This window comes from Nyctereutes procyonoides, unplaced genomic scaffold (assembly GCF_905146905.1).
Source record: "Nyctereutes procyonoides isolate TBG_1078 unplaced genomic scaffold, NYPRO_anot_genome, whole genome shotgun sequence".
Classification (NCBI taxonomy): domain Eukaryota; kingdom Metazoa; phylum Chordata; class Mammalia; order Carnivora; family Canidae; genus Nyctereutes; species Nyctereutes procyonoides.
In genome coordinates this window covers 900,587-922,408 of record NW_026575142.1, presented here as the reverse complement: position 1 = coordinate 922,408, position 21,822 = coordinate 900,587, and the positions used below count along the sequence as shown (strand labels likewise).

The following is a 21,822-nucleotide window of genomic DNA, read 5'->3' as shown; positions in this document are numbered from 1 at the left end:
TGCTCTCCATTCCCATTTCCCTACTGGAATGGTGTCTGAGTAAGCCACTCAAACACAGAGTTTAAATACTTTCTAGAGTCTTATAATATCTAAGATATCCAAGATTCAGTTGAAAATCTCTCATATCAAGAAACAGGAAGATGTCAAACTCAATGAGAAAAGAAAAAAGTAGATTCCGACACTGAGATGAGAGAGATACTAGAATTACCAAATATTTTTAAACAACCGTCATAAAAATGGTAAACAATTACTAGCACTCTTGAGACAAAAAGTATGAAATTTATCAAAGAACTAGAAAATCTAAACAAAGAAATAGAAGATATAGGAAGACCCTGCTGGGAATATTAGAACTGAAAAACTTCAATATCCAACTGAAAAACTCAGTACCTGGGCTCAGTGGCAGAATGAAGAAGACTGAGGAAAGAATCAGTGACCTGGAAAAAGGAGAGACTACAAAATGCCAATTTAAACAACACAAACATAATAGGCATATGCATGCACGTACATGTAAACACATGCACAACACAGACCACGGAGACACACACACAAAATAATATAAACACAAAACAGGGCTTCAGGGATCCCTGAGTCTAGAACAAAATATTTAACATTCATGTGTCATCAGAGCCCTGGAAATATAGAAAAAAAAGAAAAAGAAGACAGCCTTGAAGAAACACTTGAAGAAATAATAGTTGCAAACTTCCCGATTTTGACAAACCCATAGAGTCAAGAAATTGAGTAAACTCCAAATAGGATAAACCCAAACAGTTCCACACCAAGATACATCATATAGTTAAACTTCTGAAAACTAAATACAAAGACAAATCTTGAGGATAGCAAGACATAAACGAGTCCTGTAGCAGAAAATCAATTTGAAAGACAGTGTCTCATTAGAAACCATGAAGGCAAGAAGGAGATAGCACAATGTGTTTTGAGTGTCGGGGGTAAAAAAAAAAAAAAAAGAACTGTCCAGAATTCTATATCCAGAAAAAATATATACTTCAGTATTTAAGGAGAAATTGAAAAATTATCAGATGAGGGAAGACTAAGATAATTTGATTCTATCAGACCTACCCTAAATGAATGGCTAAAGGAAGTTCTCTGAACAGAAAGGAGACCATAAAAGAAGGAACCTTGGAACCAGGAGGAAGGAAAAAAGAACAGGATGAGCAAACATGGGTAAATCTTTGCTTTTCTAAATTATCATTGAAAGTAGAAAATACCAACATATTTTTCACAGAGCTAGAATTTTCCAACAGTCCTAAGATTTATATGGAACCACAAAAGTCCCCGAATAGCCAAAGCAATCTTGAAGAAGGAAAGCAAAGCTGAAGGCATCACAATTCTGGACTTTTCAAGTTATATTACAGAGCTGTAGTGATCATAACAGTATGGAGCTGACACAACAATAGACCATAGATCAATGGAACAGAAGAGAAAACCTAGAAACGAGCTGACAATTATATGGTCAGTTCATCTTTGACAAAGCAGGAAAGATATCCAATGGGAAAGAGACTGACTCTTCAACAAATGGTGTTGGGAAAACTGGATGGCAAAATATAGAAGATGAAACTGGATCACTTTCTCACACCATACACAAAAATCAATTCAAAATAGATTAAAGACCTAAATGTGGGTCAAAAAAACAAAACAAAACAAAACATCAAAATCCTAGAGGAGAACACAGGCATAACCTCTTTGACCTTGGCCATAGCAACTTCTTACTAGCTATGTCTCCAGAAGCAAGGTAAATGAGCAAAAATAAACTATTGGGACTACATTAAAACACAAAAGATCTGCATAACAAAGGAAACAGTCAACAAAACTAAAAGGCAACCTACAGAATGGGAGAAGACATGTGCAAATGATGTATCTAATAAAGGGTTAGGATCCAAAATATATAAAGAATTTATAAAACTAAACACCCCAAAAATGAATAATCCAATTAAAACATGGGCAGAAAACACGAATAGACATTTTTCCAAAGAAGACATCGAGACAGCCAATAGACACATGAAGAGATGCTCAGCATCTTTTCATCTGGGATGAATGAAGGAAATACAGATCAAAACCATAATGAGATAGCACATCACACCTGTCAGAATGGTTAAAATCAACAAAACAGGAAACAATAGGTGCTGGTGAGATTGTAAAGCAAGGGGAACCCTCTTGCACTGTCGGTGGGAATGCAAACTGGTGCAGACACTGTGGAAAAAAAACAATGTGGAGTTTCCTCAAAAAATTGAAAATAGAGCTACCCTATGATCCAGCAGTTGCACTACCAGGTATTTACCCAAAGAATACAAAACTACTAATTCAAAGGGGTGCACGTGCCTTAATGTTTATAGCAGCATTACCTACAGTAGCCAAATTATGGGAACAGCCCAAGTGCCCACTGACTGATGATAAGGAGGAAGTGCTGTATGTTATATGAATATATATGAATATTACTTAGCCTCAAAAAGAGTGAAATATTGCCATTTGCAATGACATGGATGGAGCTACAGAGTATTATGCCAAGTGAAATAAGTCAGTTAGAGAAAGAAAGAAAGAAAGAAAGAAAGAAAGAAAGAAAGAAAGAAAGAAAGAAAGAAAGAAAGAAAAAGAAAGAAAGAAAGAAAGAAAGAAAAAGAAAAATACCATATGATTTCAGTCATATGTGGGATTTAAGAAACTAAATGAGCAAAGGGAAAAAAAGAGAGAGAGAATAGCAAACCAAAAACCAGACTCTTAACAATAGAGAACAAACTGATAGAACTAAAACAGTGCGGAGAGAGAAATTTATGACCACCAAATTCACACATTAGAGCAACGGGAAGTCCCCGATCCATGATCTAAGCTCCTACGTCAAGTACCTAGAAAACATAAATAACCCAATATTAAAAAATAATGTGAATAGCACTGTAAGTATAAAGGAAATTGAATTTATAATTTAAAACTTACTAAAAGAGAACTCTTAATGCATAGATGGTTTCATCTATAAAATGCTTAAGAAGAATTAACATTATCCTGCACAGCCTATTCCAAAAGACAGAAGTGAGAGCACCCCTCAATTCATTTTATGAAACCAGAGTTTCCTTAATTCCAAACCAGACAAAGTCAGTGAAAAACAAAGTACAGACCAAATTATATCCCCCAGGAATATAGATTCAAAAATTTCTAACAAATTATTAGCAGATATAATTCTGCAATATCTGCAGAGGAATCATACACCAAGACCAAGTGGAATTTGCTCCAAGGATACGAATCTTGTTCAACATTCAAAAATCCAGCCCTGTCATCAACCATATTAACAGGCTATAGAAGAAAAAAAGACATATGACCGTATCAGTCAATGCTTAAAAGTTATTTGAAAAAAATCAACACCCACTCACGGCTAGAAAATCCCAGAAAAATAGGAATATAAAGAAACTTGTTCAATTAGATAAAGAACATTTAAAACCACAGATAAAAAAAATAAAAATAAAAATAAATAAAACCACAAATATGGGGCACCTGGATGACTCAGTCGGTTCAGCATCTGCCTTTGGGTCAGACCATGACTTGTACCAAGGGTTTCTGTTCTAATCGCTCTTATTAAACACAATCCTGGAAGTTCTAGACATTGCAATGAGGCAAAATAAGAGAATGAAAAGCATGCAGATTGTAAAAGAAGAAATATTATTCGCAGATATCATGATTGTCTATGCAGAAAACTCAAAGGATTCCGCAAAAAATCTAATAAAAGAGCCCAGCAAGCTGGCAAGACATGATAAACAGGCAAATATCAATTATATTGCTACATACTAGCAATGAACACATGGGCACAAAAATCCACAATTACTTAAAAAACCAAAATACATAGGTGTAAGTGTAACCTAAGATGTAAAACATGTACAGGACTGGTAAGCTGAGAATTACAAATTGCTGATGAAGGAAGGAAAAACAGATGTAGATAAAGGGAGGGAGATGCCATGTTCATGGATCGGAAGATTCAGTCTAGTATAGATGTCGATTCCCTCCCACATTAATTAATTAATTAATTCCCACATTAATGTGCTGGTTTAGCACAATTCCTGTCAAAACCATAGCAAGAGGTCTTGTTTTTGCAGATAACAAACAAGAAGATTCTAAAATTCATATGAAAAGACGCAGGAACTGGAATCGTTACAACAGTTTTGAAAAAGACCAATAAAGTAAAAGAGACTGGTTTATCCTATTTCAAGTTGAGACTGTCCTTTTGGTGACGGGATGGATAAACAGATTACTGTAACAGAGCGGAGGACAGAGAAGTCAATCCTAAATCTAGCCCACTGCACAAAAGCAACGCAGCACATGCCAAATGCAAAAGATGCCCTTTCCAATAGATGGTGCTTGTAAAATTGGACCTTCAGCACGAATAAAATGCGCGTCGACTTACGTCTCACACCTTATACAAAAAAATTATGTGAAAATGCATCGTGGACTTAAATGGGAAATGCACAAGTATGAAACGTTTAGAGAAAGAGGACGAACATCCAGGGCAGAAAGATGGGCGGCCTTCTACGCTCGACCCCAAGGCAGGACCCGCACCTAGGAAGAGGGGCGAACTCTTCATCAAAAATGAACTTTTTTTCTGTGAAAGGCCCTTATGGAGGAGACGAGAAGACTATCCAGAATGGAGAGAAGGTCTTTGCAAACTTATTTCAGGCAAAAAAAATCCCTTCAAGACTCAATAGCCTACTTGATGGGATGAGCACTGGGTGTTATTCTATATGTTGGCAAGTTGAACACCAATAAAATATAAATTCATAAAAAAAAAAGGGAGAAAGACAAAAAAAAAAAAAAAGACTCAATAGCCTAGAAATCATTCATCAAATTGGAAAGTTGGGCAAAAGATAGGAAGGCTCGCCTTCCTGAGGACGGTGGTCAGAGGGCGAGGGTGAAACGCAGGGCGGCGGTGCCCACTCGGGGACGCAGGTGAGATCAGATGAGGCACAGCCCATCTGCCCAGGAGGACATCAGTGCAAGGGGGCCTGGTCAGGGAAGCTCCTGCCGTGGGCTCGGGTCGTGGCCCCAGGGTCCTGGGCTGCGGCCCGTGGGGCACCTTGCTCACACCTGTCCTGCGTCTCCCTCTGACCTCCCTGCACTTGTGCATGCTCTCTCTCAAATAAATAGCCTCTTTAAAAAATAAATAAAAAACAAAATTTAAAAGGGGGCCCTGCCAGATGCTGGGGGGTCTGGGGGCGGGGGTCCGTGTGGGTAGCCGGGCTATCAAGGGGCCCAGAGGCCGGGCCCAGCACTGGGCCATTGCATGAAACACCAACAGGCAGCTGTGATGTGACCCGTTGGGGCGTATCTCCAGGGGCGATGGAAGCTCGTGTCCACACAGAACCCCACACGGGGGTGTTCATGGCAGCTGTTTCACAGCAGCCCCACCTACACACCCGTCAGCTGCGGGCCCTGGCCCGACCGTGGGGCAGCGGGTGGCAGGAGGAGGCAGTGGTGCCTGCAATGACCCGGTGGCCAGCCTGCTGACCGTGGAGTGAAGAGAGTCCGTGTCAGAGGCCCACGTGCGGCGTGACTCCCCTCCATGGCCTTGAGGTGACAGTGGGAAAGCCATGAGGGCAGACCGGGGTTCCTCAGGGGAGGCCGTGGAGCAGCAGGGTGCCACAGGCCTATGGCCGGGGCCTACTCTGTGCCTGGATGGCGTCCACATCAGGGTTGGTCAGTGAGATGTGTACCAGAGGCAGATGGTGCGTTTGCACCAGGGAGAGCAGGTGACGGACTCACCACCCCTCGGCGTCCTGTCCTACAACCACATTATCAGTCTGGAGGGAAACCCCTGGGCCATAAGCTGTGTCCTCTTTGATCCAAGCCTGTCGTCTCCCTTCAAGGAAATCTGGGCAGAGAGTCAGTGGCTCCGTCAGCATCAGGAAAGCTGGGCAGTGAGGGAATCGGGCTGCAGGCCGAGGCCCTGGATTCCCACTCCCCGTCCTGCCAGCAGGGCCTCTTGCTGCGGCGACCGTGACCCCCGGATCCCCTGCGCCCAGCGGGGTCTTCGCCCTCTTGACTCCTGGCGTCTTGTGCCCTCAGTACTTCTGTGAGGCTCTCAGAGCTTGTTCGACGTGAAGGCCTGTCCTCGAATGCAACAAAACCGCAGCTCACCTTACTAGGGTCACGTCGTGTCATTAAGACTGAACATCTGTACAACTGCCGTACTCATCCCATGAAATTTAAAAGTTAAAATTAGAATGTAGATAATCATTATGATGTGATTGCCCTCATTGATTCCATGTATGGCGAATACCAACTGCTTAGCCATCATTTTTTTCAAAGTTTTGTTTCCAGATATTAATATATTATACTTTATTCACTGGATATCACACTTGATAATTTTTTAAAAGATTTATTTATTTATTTATTTATTTATTTATTTTTGAGAAAAAGAGAGAGTGAGCACACGTGGAGAGGGGCAGAGGGAGGGGGAGAGAGATTCTGAAACCGACTCTGTGCTAAGCATGGAGCCTGATGCAGGGGTTGAGGTCACGACCCTGAGATCATGATCTGAGCCAAAACCAAGAGTCAAGAGTCAGCTGCTCACCTGACTGCACCCTCAGGTGCGCGTACACTTGATAAACTTTAACTAGTAGCCTTAATGAGCCTCCCCCCCACGGGCATATTTTTAATTATGTGAGATGTACATAAGGCAAAGCTTAAAACCTCTCTTACTTGTTAACAAATTGTAAAAAAAAAAAAAAAGGTTCACGTGTCATAAAAATCATACATTTATCCCTAGAAGGAATTTTTGCATCCAGTCTTTTCACAAGCTTTATTTTTTTGTAAGGTACTTATTATATATTCTTGCTATATTTCATGTTTACCTTGTAATAATTTTTTGAATTAAATGTTTTAGAATTTTTAAAAAAATGTTCTTGCTCTTTATATTTCATTAAATGATCAAGGAGGGAAAATTAATATTCTTAGCTTAGTGATTCATGGACCTGGGCTAATGTAATTATTCAACAGGGAAATTCAAGTTAAAAGCACATTGAGATAGCACCACTTCATCCAGTAAGGTGACCAACTAGGAAGACTGTCGACATATGATACTGGTCAGAATGAGGAGCAACTAGAGCTCTTTTTCTGCTGGTGGGAACATAAAATGGTGCAGTTACTTTGCAAAAACAGTTTGGCAATTTCCTGTAATGTTAAAACAGAGCCGTTCCATGATTTAGCATTTCCATTTTAGATATTTATCCAGATTTTTGAAAACAGATGTCCATGAAAAGATTTTAGAAGAGTGTTTGTAGCAGTTTTATTTATAACTAAGAGTCGAAAACAATGCAAGTGTTCCTTACAGGCCAAGTAGATAAATCAATGTGGTATATTCATTGGATGGAGCACGAGTCATCAATAAAGCAAACGATACACACAACGTCTGAGAAACTCCGCAAGAAGCCAGACAGAAAAGAATGTGTATTATATGGCTCATTTTTATGGATACAAGGACAGAGAAAACTGATTTATGGTGAGGGAAGTCTAGCAATGGTTACGCATAAGAACCGTGATTGACTAGAAGTACGTAGGAGAGAGCTTTCGGGGGTGGTAGATAGAAATACTCCATACCTTTAACGATACAGTGGTTACATAGGTACGTACGTTTATCAAAAACACAACTGATTGTGCAGATATGATCTCTGATGTTTTATTGTTTATTAAAAAATCAGGGCTTGTAGAGTGAAATATTTTAGATTTGAATCCAGTTTCTCCACTCGCAAACTGAGACCTCACAGAACTGAGGTTGCGTATATATTTTGGGGATAATAATAATTCCCACTTCATAGATTCACTATGAGAATCAAGTGAGGTGATATATGCAAAATATTTTCTAGGGAGCTAAATGCCATTTTTTAAAAAGATTTTATTCATTTTTTCATGATAGAGAAGGAGGCAGAGACACAGGCAGAGGGAGCCTGTCACGGGACTCGATCCCAGGTCTCCAGGATCACGCCCTGGGCTGAAGGTGGCGCTAAACCGCTGGGCCACCCGGGCTGCCCGCTAAATGCCATTTTAATAAAAAAGATATCTTATTACAAAAGATATGGCTTATTATAAAAAGAGAATGTGATTTTTAAAAGTTATTGTGAACAAATAATGAAGTCAAATCTATTAATGATAGATCAGCCTTACTACCACTGAAATGATTCTCTGTAATGTACACCTGGAGTAGTTGAGGGTAACATATTACTATCTTAGTAAGAAGACACTGAACCCATAATTAAGAAGGTAGCAAAACAAACATAGTTTACACATATGTCTTATTATCATAAAACAAATACCAATACATTACCTAAAGTTTTGAAGTTAGAGATACTAAAAAAAAACTGATAGTCCCATAACCTATTATAATCACATTTACCATGTTCTGATATTATATGTGATCCCAACATTCAATGCAACTAATTTTTTTATGTGTACACTTTTTTGTTAGTTTGAACCACTGAGTACACATAGTTTGGTATCTGGCATTTTCATCTCTTTAATATTCCTTAATGTAGCTTCTTTTTTTTTCCCCCTTCTACTTGTTTGTAAGACAGATAGTTCTTATGTATAATCTTAGGCATATATTTTGTATCGTTCAGTTAACTGGGTTAGACTATGATTTTTTTATGACTAAAAGCCTTTCTTAAACAAGTAGTGCACTACATAAATGACAATGTCTTAATTAAATCCATGTTATTCATAAAAGAGACTCTTAACTATAGAAAACAAATGGACGGTCACTGGCGGGGAGGTGGGTGGGGGAGTGCGCTAAATGAGTGATGGGCATTAAGGACACTTGTTGGGATGAGCAGTGGCTGTTATAGTGGTGAATCACTAGGTTCCACTCCCAAAACCAATATTTCACTATATGTGAACTAAGTAGAATTTAAATAAAAACTTGAAACATTAAGAAAAAAAATCGGTGTTATTAATGAAGTCTATTTTCATTTTTTTATTTTTTATTTTTATTTTTATTTTTCTTATTTATTTATTTGTTTGGGTTTTTTTAATAATTTATTTTTTATTGGTGTTCAATTTGCCAATGTACAGAATAACACCCAGTGCTCATCCTGTCAAGTGCCCCCTTCAGTGCCCGTCACCCAGTCACCCCCACCCCTCTCCCACCTCCCCTTCCACCACCCCTAGTTCGTTTCCCGGAGTTAGGAGTCTCTCATGTTCTGTCTCCCTTTCTGATATTTCCTACCCATTTCTTCTCCCTTCCCTTCTATTCCCTTTTACTATTATTTATATTCCCCAAATAAATGAAGTCTATTTTCAATTTAGATTATTCATAGCAGGGATCCCTGGGTGGCGCAGCGGTTTGGCGCCTGCCTTTGGCCCAGGGCGCGATCCTGGAGACCCGGGATCGAATCCCACGTCGGGCTCCTGGTGCATGGAGCCTGCTTCTCCCTCTGCCTATGTCTCTGCTTCTCTCTCTCTCTATCATAAATTAAAATAAATAAATAAATAAATAAATAAATAAATAAATAAATAAATAAAATTAAAAAAAAAAAGATTATTCATAGCATATCACAAAGTTTTAGGATTCACAGTAAATTAAAGCATGGTCTATTCAAGATTGATTATTACCACCAGTTTTTATGTCGTCTGGAAATCTTATAATTAAATATATATTCATGATGCATGAAGTCAATTGATGCCTTTACTAATCTTTTTAAATATCAATAAGGTAAATAGATTTTTATTTAGTGTTTACATCATGCAAGACATATTCCAGTCAAGATATGAATGAGGAAGGAATGAACTGGTGGACTTGGGGGCATTGAGAACGGTTTCTGATTAACCGACCAAACCGTCAGTTGTTTATGAGGCCAAATTCAGAGGACAGTTGTATTTCGTTCAGCAGGTGCTGTGTTTTACATTATAAGGTTTACTATCATTTACAATGGAGAACTTTCATATAAAAATTCAGGTTTCTGACCTCATCTCACATATTTACAATCTGACAACTGTGGGTTGGAATTGTTCATTTCCACAAGCCAACAACTAACTGGAACTGAGTATTCCACTTGGAGAGGGCACACCTCAGGTTTTCCACAACACCACCCCGTCAGCCTCATTCGAGTTACCTGCCAGGGTTAGCCAGCCCTCTTCATTAGGAAGAGGAAATAAGTAGCAAAGCAACAAGAGAAACTGCAGTTGGCACTGTGCTTTCATTTAATAGGCACCAAAAAAATATTCAGGAAAGAAGGAAAACAAACTAGGAAAAAAATACTAAGACAAAAGATGAGAAGGTGGATAGAACTCTCCCTTCCAACTTCAACAGCTACTCATTTAATTAGAATTTTTTTTTTAGTTTTGTGCATGAATAAACATTGAATTACGTTAACACAGACGACCTGATTCATTTACCACATCTCTACCTACAGCCGTTGCCCCTTTGAAGTACCTCATGTGAATGTTTTCCTTGATTCAAAGAACAGTCTGACATATGAAATCTTTGATTTTTACAAAGGCTGAAGAAATAACTTTAACAATTGGCCAAGCATTTGACCTGGCATACAGGAAGTTTCTAGAATCTGGAGGAAAAGATGTTGAAACCAGAAAACAGATTGCGGGATTACAGAAAAGAGTGAGTAAACTAAACTCTAACGTTTATGTCATGTAACTACAGGGAAACTTGCATATCATCAAACACATTTAGAAGGCCTGCCATTAAATTCCCCCCCCACACCGATTGGAACTGCTTTACTGTGTTCCTATAATTTTTCATTCCTGATCCCCTGCACAGTTTTTAACCATTTTATATTGAATTCCCACAAGAACTTAGTGTTCTCATGTGACTTTGCTTCACTTCCTGATGCTTCTCATGGGGATCAGAGCAGCAGAAGCAGCAGATGCTGGGTAAGTGGTTTCCCATGCAGATCAGATTCCTTTGTAATTAAATTACACCCTTTCTCCACTGTCTTCAAAATCATCATAAGCAAGTTTCACTGTCTTGCGGTTATACTCCAGGATTATGGGTAACAGACTGCACAGTGCAACGAGAAAACACACAGATGAGGTATTAGAAACATGGGATTTACACACATGTAAGAACATTTTAAATTTAATAAAATTCCCGTGATCTAGAATCTCCTGATATGTCCCAGTCATTATCAAGTAATGTTCTCCCTTGTGCATAAGAGTACATTAAAATTTCAAATAATATAAAGTCCTATTCATTAATGTAGCCGATATAATAGCCAATATTTCCCAAGAATAAATTTGAAGATTATTCAATAATCATTGCTTTTTAGATTCAAGACTTAGAAGCCGAAAATATGGAACTTAAAAACAAAGTACAAGATTTGGAAAGCCAGCTAAGAGTAACCCAAGTATCAACGTCTCCAGTAAGTATATAGATCATGTGCATATTTTCCTTAGAAACGAGACTTCATGGTAATAAAGCATCTCGGGTCATCAGCTCTGGGATGTTTGTAATATCCTCCATCAATATTTTAAAACATGATACAGATAAAAGATGCTAATTAAAAAAAATCAAAATCATGTAGGTGGCTCAGAAAAGAGCTGTTTTGCCATGTTGCTCTTTTCCCTGGTGTTTTGTAGAATAAGCCATCCCTCCGTTTGTTCTTTTTCTCGTTGTGACATCATATTTCTTTCATCCTTATTGATCACTATTTACTGAGGTTAGATTTCATGACCTAAGCCAATCCACTTCATTATAGATCCTGGACTGTTAACGAGACTGGCTTTGGTTTTTTATGTTGCATCGCAAGGGTTTCCACTGGGAGGGGCACAGCTGAATTTCAGACACTAAAATGAATGGCTGTCTCTGCAGACAACTCTCAAATATTTAAATTATTTACTTTTGGTTTATCATAGATTTGAAATCTTTCCCCCAATACCATGTATGATGCCATTCTTTCATGATTTTGGCTAAGGGAATCTTTTGGAAGAGGAAGATGGAATTTAAGACAATATTTTTTCTGACAAAATATATTTAGAAGACTTTTTTTCTTCTTGAATCATCTGTGCTACTGATATTTCCAATAAAGTATATATTTTATTTTGCATTAAAAATGTTTACTGTATAACTTATAGCACGATGCTATAAACTGGAACACAATTATGGCACTTGCAGACTTATAGAAAAAGAATTTTTGTTTCTAAGATTTTGTTTCATACACAATGGGGAAAGGACAGTGTCTATAAAAAATGGTGTTGTATAGCCACATGCAAAATAATGACACTTGATCCTTATCTTACATTATGCAGATACGTGGACACATAAAATCCCAAAATGGATAAAAGAAACAAACAGAAGTTTCAACCCTAGATCTCGTAGATGAAAACTTAGGGGAAAACATTATGACATTTGCTTGGCTGTGATTTATTTGATATAAAAGGAATATCAGAGGCAAAAAAAAAAGAAGCAGATGAGTGGGGCTACATCAAAGCTTGTAGAGCAAATATTAGCAGGGCAAGAAGGCAGCCTATGACATGGGAGTCCGTGTGCTCAACCATATACTGATTTTTATTTGTAAGTCCATCTTGGTTCAACCTCTAGGCTGACTCAATGAAAACTCTATAGAATACATAAATACGTGTGTGTGTGTGTGTGTGTGTGTGTGTGTGTGTGTGTGTGTGTATGACTATCTAGTTCTAGAATATTTCACCAGTTCATCACTAGAAAGAATGCTCCTATAGAAAATTGCATTTAGGGTTTCAAATTTGGTCTGCCCTCCCTGGAAATGGGTCAAAAAACTTTCTTTTAAACTCAACATTTTTCCATCTTTCTCGCGGATGCTGTTGGCATTTCCATTGCTTGGCATATAGCGTATGACAGTGGGGCTGCCGTGGCCAAGATAAGAGAGGTGGGGAGTAGGTTCATATGTTCCCACGTACCTTTGTTATGGACAGTGAGACTTGCTTTATTATTATAGCCTTCCTGTTTTCCCTCTTCTCTACCATCACTGTTGGCTTCTCATCAAGATTGTGATATTTTGGGATCCCTGGGTGGCACAGCGGTTTGGCGCCTGCCTTTGGCCCATGCGCGATCCTGGAGACCCGGGATCGAATCCCACATCGGGCTCCCGGTGCATGGAGCCTGCTTCTCCCTCTGCCTGTGTCTCTGCCCCTCTCTCTCTCTCTCTCTCTCTCTCTCTCTCTCTCTCTCTGTGACTATCATAAATAAATATAAATTTTAAAAAAAGATTAAAAAAAAAAAGATTGTGATATTTTTTTCTTTCCTCCCTCATCCCAGGGAGCAGAGAGCATCAGCTCAAATTCCTTTAAACTGTGGTCCCAAAATGGAGTAACGTCCTTCTGGGTCTTGTTGAAACCCTTCCTATAAGCCGTCCTGGAAACAAACTAGAAGTATGAACGTGACGAAGGGAAGTTACTTTGTCAGGCAGCCTTAGTAAAATGCCCTTCCTGACACTCATTGCATATGAATAGTAGCTTTACTTTAGTCTTCATATTTGCAGCGGAACAAAGTAAGATCCATCCATTTGGTTTGGATGCAAACCCAAAGCTCATTCACTGAGCACACTCTGTCCCTGGATGGAGAACTAAGTATCACGTTGAGGGACAAGGCAGATTGGGGAGGCGCCGACGGGTTGGGGGCATGTTGATGAATGATGAAGCAGCCCTCCCCTCTTTCTCTCCTGAAAGCAGGTGCTGCCCTGGAGTAGCACTGGGGTCACCAAGAAGAGGTGGGCCAGGCTGGGGGTGAGCATGCGCATTGGGGACCTAACTGGTCACCAGGTCGACTTTAGAAGTGTTGAGGGCCAGGAGATCGGGAGGAGTGTAGGGATGACACTTCCCTGAGTCCCATGGGCCTCTGGCTGAGGGCCCCCCACCCCCCAGCAATGCGCCTGACCGTCGGCATGGAAACGAAAGAGTCTGTGTGTCAGTTTACTCAGCAGTTCTCATTGGTCGAGCTAGTTATGTGAAAAACAACAAAATTACTCAAATAGTTTTTAGGAATGATGAGCTCTCTGGAAGTTGTCATTTAATGGTTATGAGCATTGCGTTCAGCTCAGTATTGAATGTGTCTCAATAGAATGCTTCAGAGACTTTAACTAAAAGGCTGAATTTAAAAAAGAGAAACTATTTTCTCTAAATCACTTTTTTGCACCTAATCCATGTGTGTAGAAAATTTATTGCTTTATTATTATAAGTAATAATAAGTATTATAAGTAAGTGTTATATTATTTATTATAAGAACTCAGCTTATAACTTTGCAATTATATTCTTTTGTCATAGTAAGATCTTTGTATTTTTCTTTATTTTAACTTCAAAAATTACTGTCACAATTTTTCAGTTTCTAAAGGCTTATGTGATTTTTTAAATTGCTGACATACTGGGGGATGTACATCTTTAAGATAAAAAATAGAAATTATTTGATTTTTAAAGGAAGGAGACTCAACGTTTTTATGTTGCTAAAGATATCTGATGTTTTAAAAGTTTTTGAAGAGATTATGAACAAATGTTTTTGCCTTTCATTTTGAAATTTGGTTATGTAATGTGGAATTAATTAATACAACATTAAGTACTATATTTCACATTTCCAAAAATTATGTCCCAATTTTCTGATATTAAAAATGAACTAAATTAAACTATCTACATTATTTAGGATGAAATATTGTCGTGCTTACAAATATCCACTCTGTTGAAGGTTTGTTAATGATTCAAACTATTAAAATTGAACTAGGAAAACAATGAAAATTATGAAAAATTAAAATAATTTTAAAGTATAGTAAGTATATATAAGTAAGTATATATAAACTTGTTTAATAGCTTGCAGTGGGCCTATAGTAAAGCAAATTTCTGTTAAGTTAGAGCTTTCTTATGAAATTTGACCATCAGTTTTATAGGAGACTGCCAGGACACCAGCACCTCATAGCGGGCCACCGCGTGTAGCAAGGTTAATGCACAGTTCATGCTTGTTGGGCTTGTAACTCTGAAAATGAGACTCTGTAGCTTTTCCTTCCTTGTTTCCTTTGCTCTTGGAGGACTAAAGGATAGAATGGTTCAAAATTGCTGAAGTTCTCAGCGGTTTGTTTAAAAGATTAGAGGCAGCAATTGATGCATGAATTGAAGAAGCTCTGGAGTGAATTATGAATCCCATTACACACATCAAAATTACAATATAGGTGGGTTTGGTATAAAAAATTAATTTGGCATCAGGTTCTCAGCTTTCAGTACGATATTGTGAGAAGAAGCCCCAAATGACAAAAGACTCTCCTCAAATGACCAGCCCAACATGGCTCTTGATCCTATTGGGAGCCAGATTTTCTGAAGTCACGCTGAAGTGACTCTTTTGCCATGTAAGAAATGGTTCTTATAATTCAGGAATGGTTCTCTGCAAATGATTTAACACTGTAATTCGGTTCCAAAATATAAGTATATAAAACAATAATTTCCTGAATCCGGGTTTGCTGCCCAAACAATAAAGTCCATATCACGTGAGTATTAAAGTAAAATAAAAGATTTATCTCTCATCTTAGTTTTAAGATAGTCTCTTTGGGAAGAGAGAGAGAGAGGAGAACAAAAGTAGGAATGGAATTACGGAGGGATTGTGAAATTAAAAGTAATGTAGAAAATGAAAATAATTCAAATCACTGGTTTGGATGCTGTTCTTATCAGTGTGTGATGACATAGCAGATAAGGTCAGTTATGGGAAGCATCGGAAAACTAAGAAACATTTTTTGGTTAGATAACAAAAAGATCGCAAGCTATTTTTCCTAGCAAGAGGTCCAAAGTGATAGCTGAGTTTCTGTAACACAGAACAATGGTTCAGAGGAGTCAGATCTTCTCATAAGAAATTTCAGTTTTAGAAAATTTGATTTTATTCTATATAAAGTCATAAATGAAAAAAAAAGTGAGGCCGTGTTGAGTGGGATGTTTCAGACTGAGAACCTTTGTCCTTCAAGGAGTCCCTGTGCGGGTGAGCTGATAGGTACGCGTCTCCGCACTGCCCAAGGCACCTGAGGAAAGGCTGCTATTTCTTGGATGGGGGCTGCCATCCACAGAATTGGTCATTCTGATTTGTCTTGCGGATACAAACTTAGTAATTTTGGTTCAAACTTCTAACGAAATTCTTCGGCAATTCTAAAAAGTCCTTTCAAGGTTTCACAGTGTAAACTCGTTTTGTTTCCATTTTTCCTAGTCGTACAAGGTCATCACTCCTTTTCTGAAGTAGTATCTTAGTGACGTGTCTTATGTTGTAGTACAATGCACATCACTTTTGGATCTTTATTTTCTCACATTTGTCAACGGCACACATTAGATACAGTTGTGGTCTGTTACGGCAGCTTGTGAGATACCTGTCGACTGTCTAACGCAGTCGTAGGATATGCTAGGCTGTTGGGTTTTAGCCGTCTATGGATTTCAGTGGTTATGGGACACGGAGGGAGATGGGTAATCAACCCATAGATAAATGAATAAATAAATGTAAAAATCCAGATCTGATATATGCTATGAGTAAAACAAAATATAGCAGAAGAGGAGAGCCCGGGTGGGGACTCTTAGAAGCAGTGATCAGGGAAGCCCTTTCTGTGGAGGTAGCATTTGAATTGAGACCTGGAGGCTGTCTGTGCAAAGGGCTGGAAACAGTGATGAGATCTTTGTGCCCACAGCATAGTGACCAAGACCCAAAAAAGTTGGAGATGACATTGGAGAGATGGTCAGAGGCTAGATATTATAGGGCCCTGTAGAGGTTTTTTTGTTACTTTTTTCTTTTTTTAATTGCACTGAGAAGTTGTTCACAGTATTAAGTAGGGGACTTGGGGATCATCTGGCTGACACATGCACCTGGTCTGTAAAGAGGCCCAAATGAGATCCCAAAAACTGTGTAGGAGAAGCAGAAGAGTAAATTGGCCTAGAATTCCATCATTTCAGATGGCACATATAACCCGATAGATTTTTTTTTAAGATTTTATTTATGTATCTTCAAGAGAGAGCACGCATGCGAGCATGAGTGGGAGGAGAGACGCCCCCAGGTGAGCACAGAGCCAGACACCGGGCTCCCACCCGGGACCCTAAGCTCACGCCCCGAGCCGAAGTCAGATGCTTAACCGATGGGGCCACCCAGGCACCCCTAACTTGAGCTTGCATGATTTACTGATGGTTGGGGGCTGGAGGATAAAAGAGGAGTCGGGATTGGCCCTTAGGGTTTTGTCTTTAGCCTCTGGGTGGTGGTGCCATTTTGCAGGGTAGCCATGACTTGGGGAAGGGGCATGACGGAGAGTCACGATTTCACTTTTGCCCATGTGAGCTCTGCCGACTGGACGCCGGGTGCTCACTAGGGGGTCGGATCCAGAAATCTGGAATGGAAGGAGGAGGTCGGGCTCGTGATTATAGTACTCGAATGAGAGAAGTTTGCTTTTTCTGTCACCATTTGGGCTACTGTTCATTGTTTCAGTCAATGCCCCCCGCATAAGTGTGCCCAGCGTGAGGTTCTAGCTAAGGAGAACAGAACGAGGGCCTTATTTTTTTTTTTTGCTCATTATCCAAATTAAAAGACATTTCTAACTACAAGCCAGTGTATGTGTTCCATTTATCCAAACTTGTTTTCACTGAAGCAAGTTCCTCATATGCACAACGAATGAAGGACCACACCTATTTTTAATTTTCTCATGTATAATCGACGAACCATTTTTTAACTTGCTCGTAACAAACAGAATGCCGACACGTCCCCTGATCACCCTGCTGTTCAGTCCTAGGGTCCTTTTCTAAGGCAGATGAAATAGCCTCCAATAGCGCCCGTACTGCATGTCACTGTGTCGCACTGACATTGTGCAAATCTTTTCATTGGTTTCAGAAATTGGGTCCTTGTTTTATACATTTAGATACACTGAGAAATTTCCGTTACTTGACTAGGCTGTTTGCTTTTTTGCTGTGTTCTGGTGGTTTGGCAATAGATTAGAGGTTGGGTTTCCACCATTTGGTACTAATTATCTAGGAACAATCTGATTTCCATTTATTACATTCACATGGCAGCGCTGCCTGTATTTATATCAGAAAAAAGGGTTCATTCTGCCCTCCTGGCCCCATGAATGCCCCCAGAAGATTGTTCCGTTATAAGATGTGGGCACAGCAAGTTAAATCAGACCGTTCCTCTTGATTCTGTGTCTGGATGCTTACATTTAACTTTTCTGGCTATAGATGCTTTTAACCAAATCAGACTATTGCCAAGAAGTTAAATGAATAAAATTGTAGTCCTTACAAGTTCTGGACTTTCTGTTGCTGAGTAAAATAAATGTCTCCCTTTCAATTAAACCAAGTGTTTGTTACTGGATAAAGTTCTACCTTTACATAATCAACCATGTGGCCACTGATTAGACTTGATAGGACAATTATAACCTAAAATGTGTATTTCATTGTGGGTAAACAAAAGTGCCTATTTATCTTCCTCTAGTGTTCTCTCAACTGTTACTGAAGTCAAGATGGGCAAGAGCAGATTGTGAAAACTCCGTTGCACAACAAGCCAAATGTGAATCTTTAAACAAAGGCATAAATTCTAAACATGACATTGATTCAAGAACATTTGCTGCCCACACAAAAATGATCACGGTTCACGGCTTCACTTCCCCAATTGTTACTTGCAAAAAAGACACTTCTAAAGAAGTAAGCTCTATCTAACGGGGAGAAAAATATATTCCGTTCCAGTTCCAACCATGAACATCTATCTGATCAATGAATTTAGTTTCTCGCTGCAGTTTTTCTCTTTGGGAATTGCAGACAATCCTATCCACTTGACCCGTGACACTCTTGTAAGAACAAATAACAGGTCTTCCAAAAAAAATAAATAAGAAAAAAAAAAAAAGATAACAGGTCTTCCAAGTAAGAGACCAGAATAACCAAACTGTGAATCTAGAAATCTGGAAAAAAAAAATCCATTCATGATGCTATAAATTCTAAACTCTAGAAGTTATTCCTTTTAAAAACTACTTAAAAAGGGTTGTTGCAAATGTGACATGATAGTGAACTTTGAGAGTGTGAATCAGCATGGGAGCATCCATGGGTTGGCTAGAACATTTTGCATCACTGTTGTATTTCATCGTCTTTAGTTTTATTTATGACCTACCAGTTTTTCAACTAGAAAAATTTAGACATCGTATTTCAAACACAAATAATTAAACATTAAATTAATAAATATTTATAAATATTAAATTAATTTTAAAAATTCAAGTAATTTGCTTAAATCTGATTCTAAATAGAATTATTTTAATCATTATGATAAATCGTATTTTAATCTGAGTTGTGTTTTACCTTTCAAAAAGGCGTTTGAATATTTATATCACCAAAACAATTAACACCATAAGATAAAATTTTGATATCATTCTAATATTTCTGTGGATGTTACCAAAGAACTATTTGATGCAATTTCTTTGTTGTTTAAATGTATTCAACATTTACTGAGAGTTCAAACCCTTTTATGATTCTTCATCATTGCTGTCATATTTAGACGAGGCTAAGAGGGTTGAAATATTCACCTGGGCCTAAATATATGAAGCCACTGCTTCTTGAAAGAGCAAACTAGAAAACTACAACGAATCTCAACTATGGGCACTCCCTTTTTTTTTTTTTTTTTTTGAAAGAGAGAGAAGGGGCAAAGGAAGAGAGAAAATTCCAAGAAGGCTCCATGTCCAGCGTGGAGCCCGATGTGGGGCTCAATCTCACATCCCTTTGGTCATGACCTGAGTTGAAATTAAGAGTTGGATGCTTAATGACTCAGCAACCCAGGTACCCCTGGGCACTCATTACTAATAGGCCTTAAGAACTTAACAATGTCTGCATAATTAACATGGAATGGTTGAGCATAGAGCTCCTCCTTCTCTTAGAATGGGATCAGATCCTGTGCACCTTCAAAGACCAAAGCAGCTGGAATTATGAACATAAATACTAAACAGTGGTACCATGAATTTCTGTAGGAGAGTCCAAAAATCTTGGTTTCTAGCCATCTGTCAATATACTGATGAGACATGAAATAAAAATATCAGGCTGTATCCATCTAAACTATGCATTTAATTTCTTTTTTTAAAAAGATTTTATTTATTTATTCATGAGAGACACACAGAGAGAGAGGCAGAGACACAGGCAGAGGGAGAAGCAGGCTCCATGCAGGGAGCCCGATGTGGGACTCGATCCCGGGACTCCAGAATCACGCCCCAGGTTGAAGGCAGGCACCAAACTGCTGAGCCACCCAGGAATCCCCCTGCATTTATTTCTTTAAAAAATATCCTCAACCAGTTAAAAATGGCAGTTAAAAAAAAAATGACTAGCTCCTGACCCCCTAAATTTAGAAACACCACTCAAAATATTTAATAGATATAATATTTAATTCCTTGACTTGAATTATTTCTAAGTTAGGAATCACAAACTCGACGTCCACAGAGCCCGGGCTGTGACATTAATAATGAGCATGTGGTGGTTGTGGTGAAGTGGAGAGCTTATACCCAACTGAAAAGGCACAGCCTTTTAATAACCAATCAATTATTTTCATGCGAGTCTGTGGGCCTGCTTTCTACATTTTGTAACTTCTCAGGAAAAGCTCCAGCTATTAATGTGTGGTCTCTTAATATTACCTGCAAGGAACTGATTCAACATATTGAGAGATCTGTGTGACCAGAGCAACAAATGCCAGTTGACCAAGTCTACTTTACTGATGACCCAAAAGGAAACCTGTGATGGAATCTTAAACTTTGGATAGCACAACTATTTATAGATATCCAAGTTTTACCAATTTGAAAATGAAAATACCTAAGTGGGTTATTTAAAACCTTGATCATTTTCATGTTACAAACCTTCTTCACCTACGTAAGCAAGTAGAAGGCATAATATTAACACTATCATAAAATACTAGAGCATTTATAAGTTAGGTTATTTTGGCCTTCAGTTTGTTTTGAGGCATCTGGTAAGATATTTTGACTAATATAAGTCATATAATCGTTTGCGTACTATCATTTATGTTATAAACCAGATGATACGAAGGACAACTTCCACTTAATATCATAATATGTTTCACTCCATATAAACATTCTTATCAATTCATAGTTTGAGTTTAAAAGTTGCTCTAGTATAAATTAGACAGTAAATATACATAAACAGTTTATACTATGTCTTTTACTTTGATGTGTTATATAGCTTTTAGAAAGTATTTCTTTTAGATGAAATTTAGAAAAGTTTTGTCCACAGGGAATTTACAGTTGTCACTTAAAATTAAGTAAATCATTAAAAAAATGACCACCAATCACAAAATTATAGAGTAAGCTGCATAGACTGTAAAATAGACTTTAAAATTGTGTATATGCGTGCACACATCTCTACAGAGAGCTCATTATGGAAAGCAATAGGGAAAATGGTAATCATATAACTATATCCATATTGATAGAGTGATAAGTTATATAACCCAGACCATCAGAAATTGTGCTTCCACACTAAACCCTTCCCTCAACTTAAACCTCTCAGGTTCCACTGCCTTATTTTCCCCTCAAATTTGAGAAATGTGTGGAGAGGTGACTCTTAGCCTAAACACTTCCTTCAGATTTGTGAGTTCTCCAAACCATCCTTTTTGTTATAACTTTTCACTGTGAAGTTGTCAAAAGGCGTATTCGTGTTCCTATTAGTGTTAAGAAATCTCTGAGGTATGCCCTGTAGTTGGGAAGTCCCACCTCAGGGCCAAGCCCATTGGGCTCTGTCCTAGACCATTACCAAAGCTTCCGCTGGCTGGCCTTGGGATAGGCTGCAGTCCCCTCCCCAGGTAGAGGGCCCAGAGTGCAGGCGAGGCAGTCGGACTCAGCTCCTCCACCCCTAGGACCCCTAGGCCCACTGCGCTTTTCCACGTGG

The 21,822-nt window shown here is 38.7% G+C and overlaps 1 protein-coding gene across 2 annotated transcripts in view; it reads left to right on the top strand.

Moving 5' to 3' along the window:
- GULP1 (GULP PTB domain containing engulfment adaptor 1) overlaps positions 1 to 21,822 on the top strand; it is a 216,541-nt gene that overhangs the window by 179,755 nt on the left and 14,964 nt on the right. For both annotated transcript variants that reach the window (XM_055308305.1, XM_055308304.1), the window contains exons 8-9: positions 10,481 to 10,597; positions 11,265 to 11,357. In XM_055308305.1, coding sequence (XP_055164280.1) covers positions 10,481 to 10,597; positions 11,265 to 11,357 — 210 coding nt within the window. The remainder of the gene's footprint in view (positions 1 to 10,480; positions 10,598 to 11,264; positions 11,358 to 21,822) is intronic.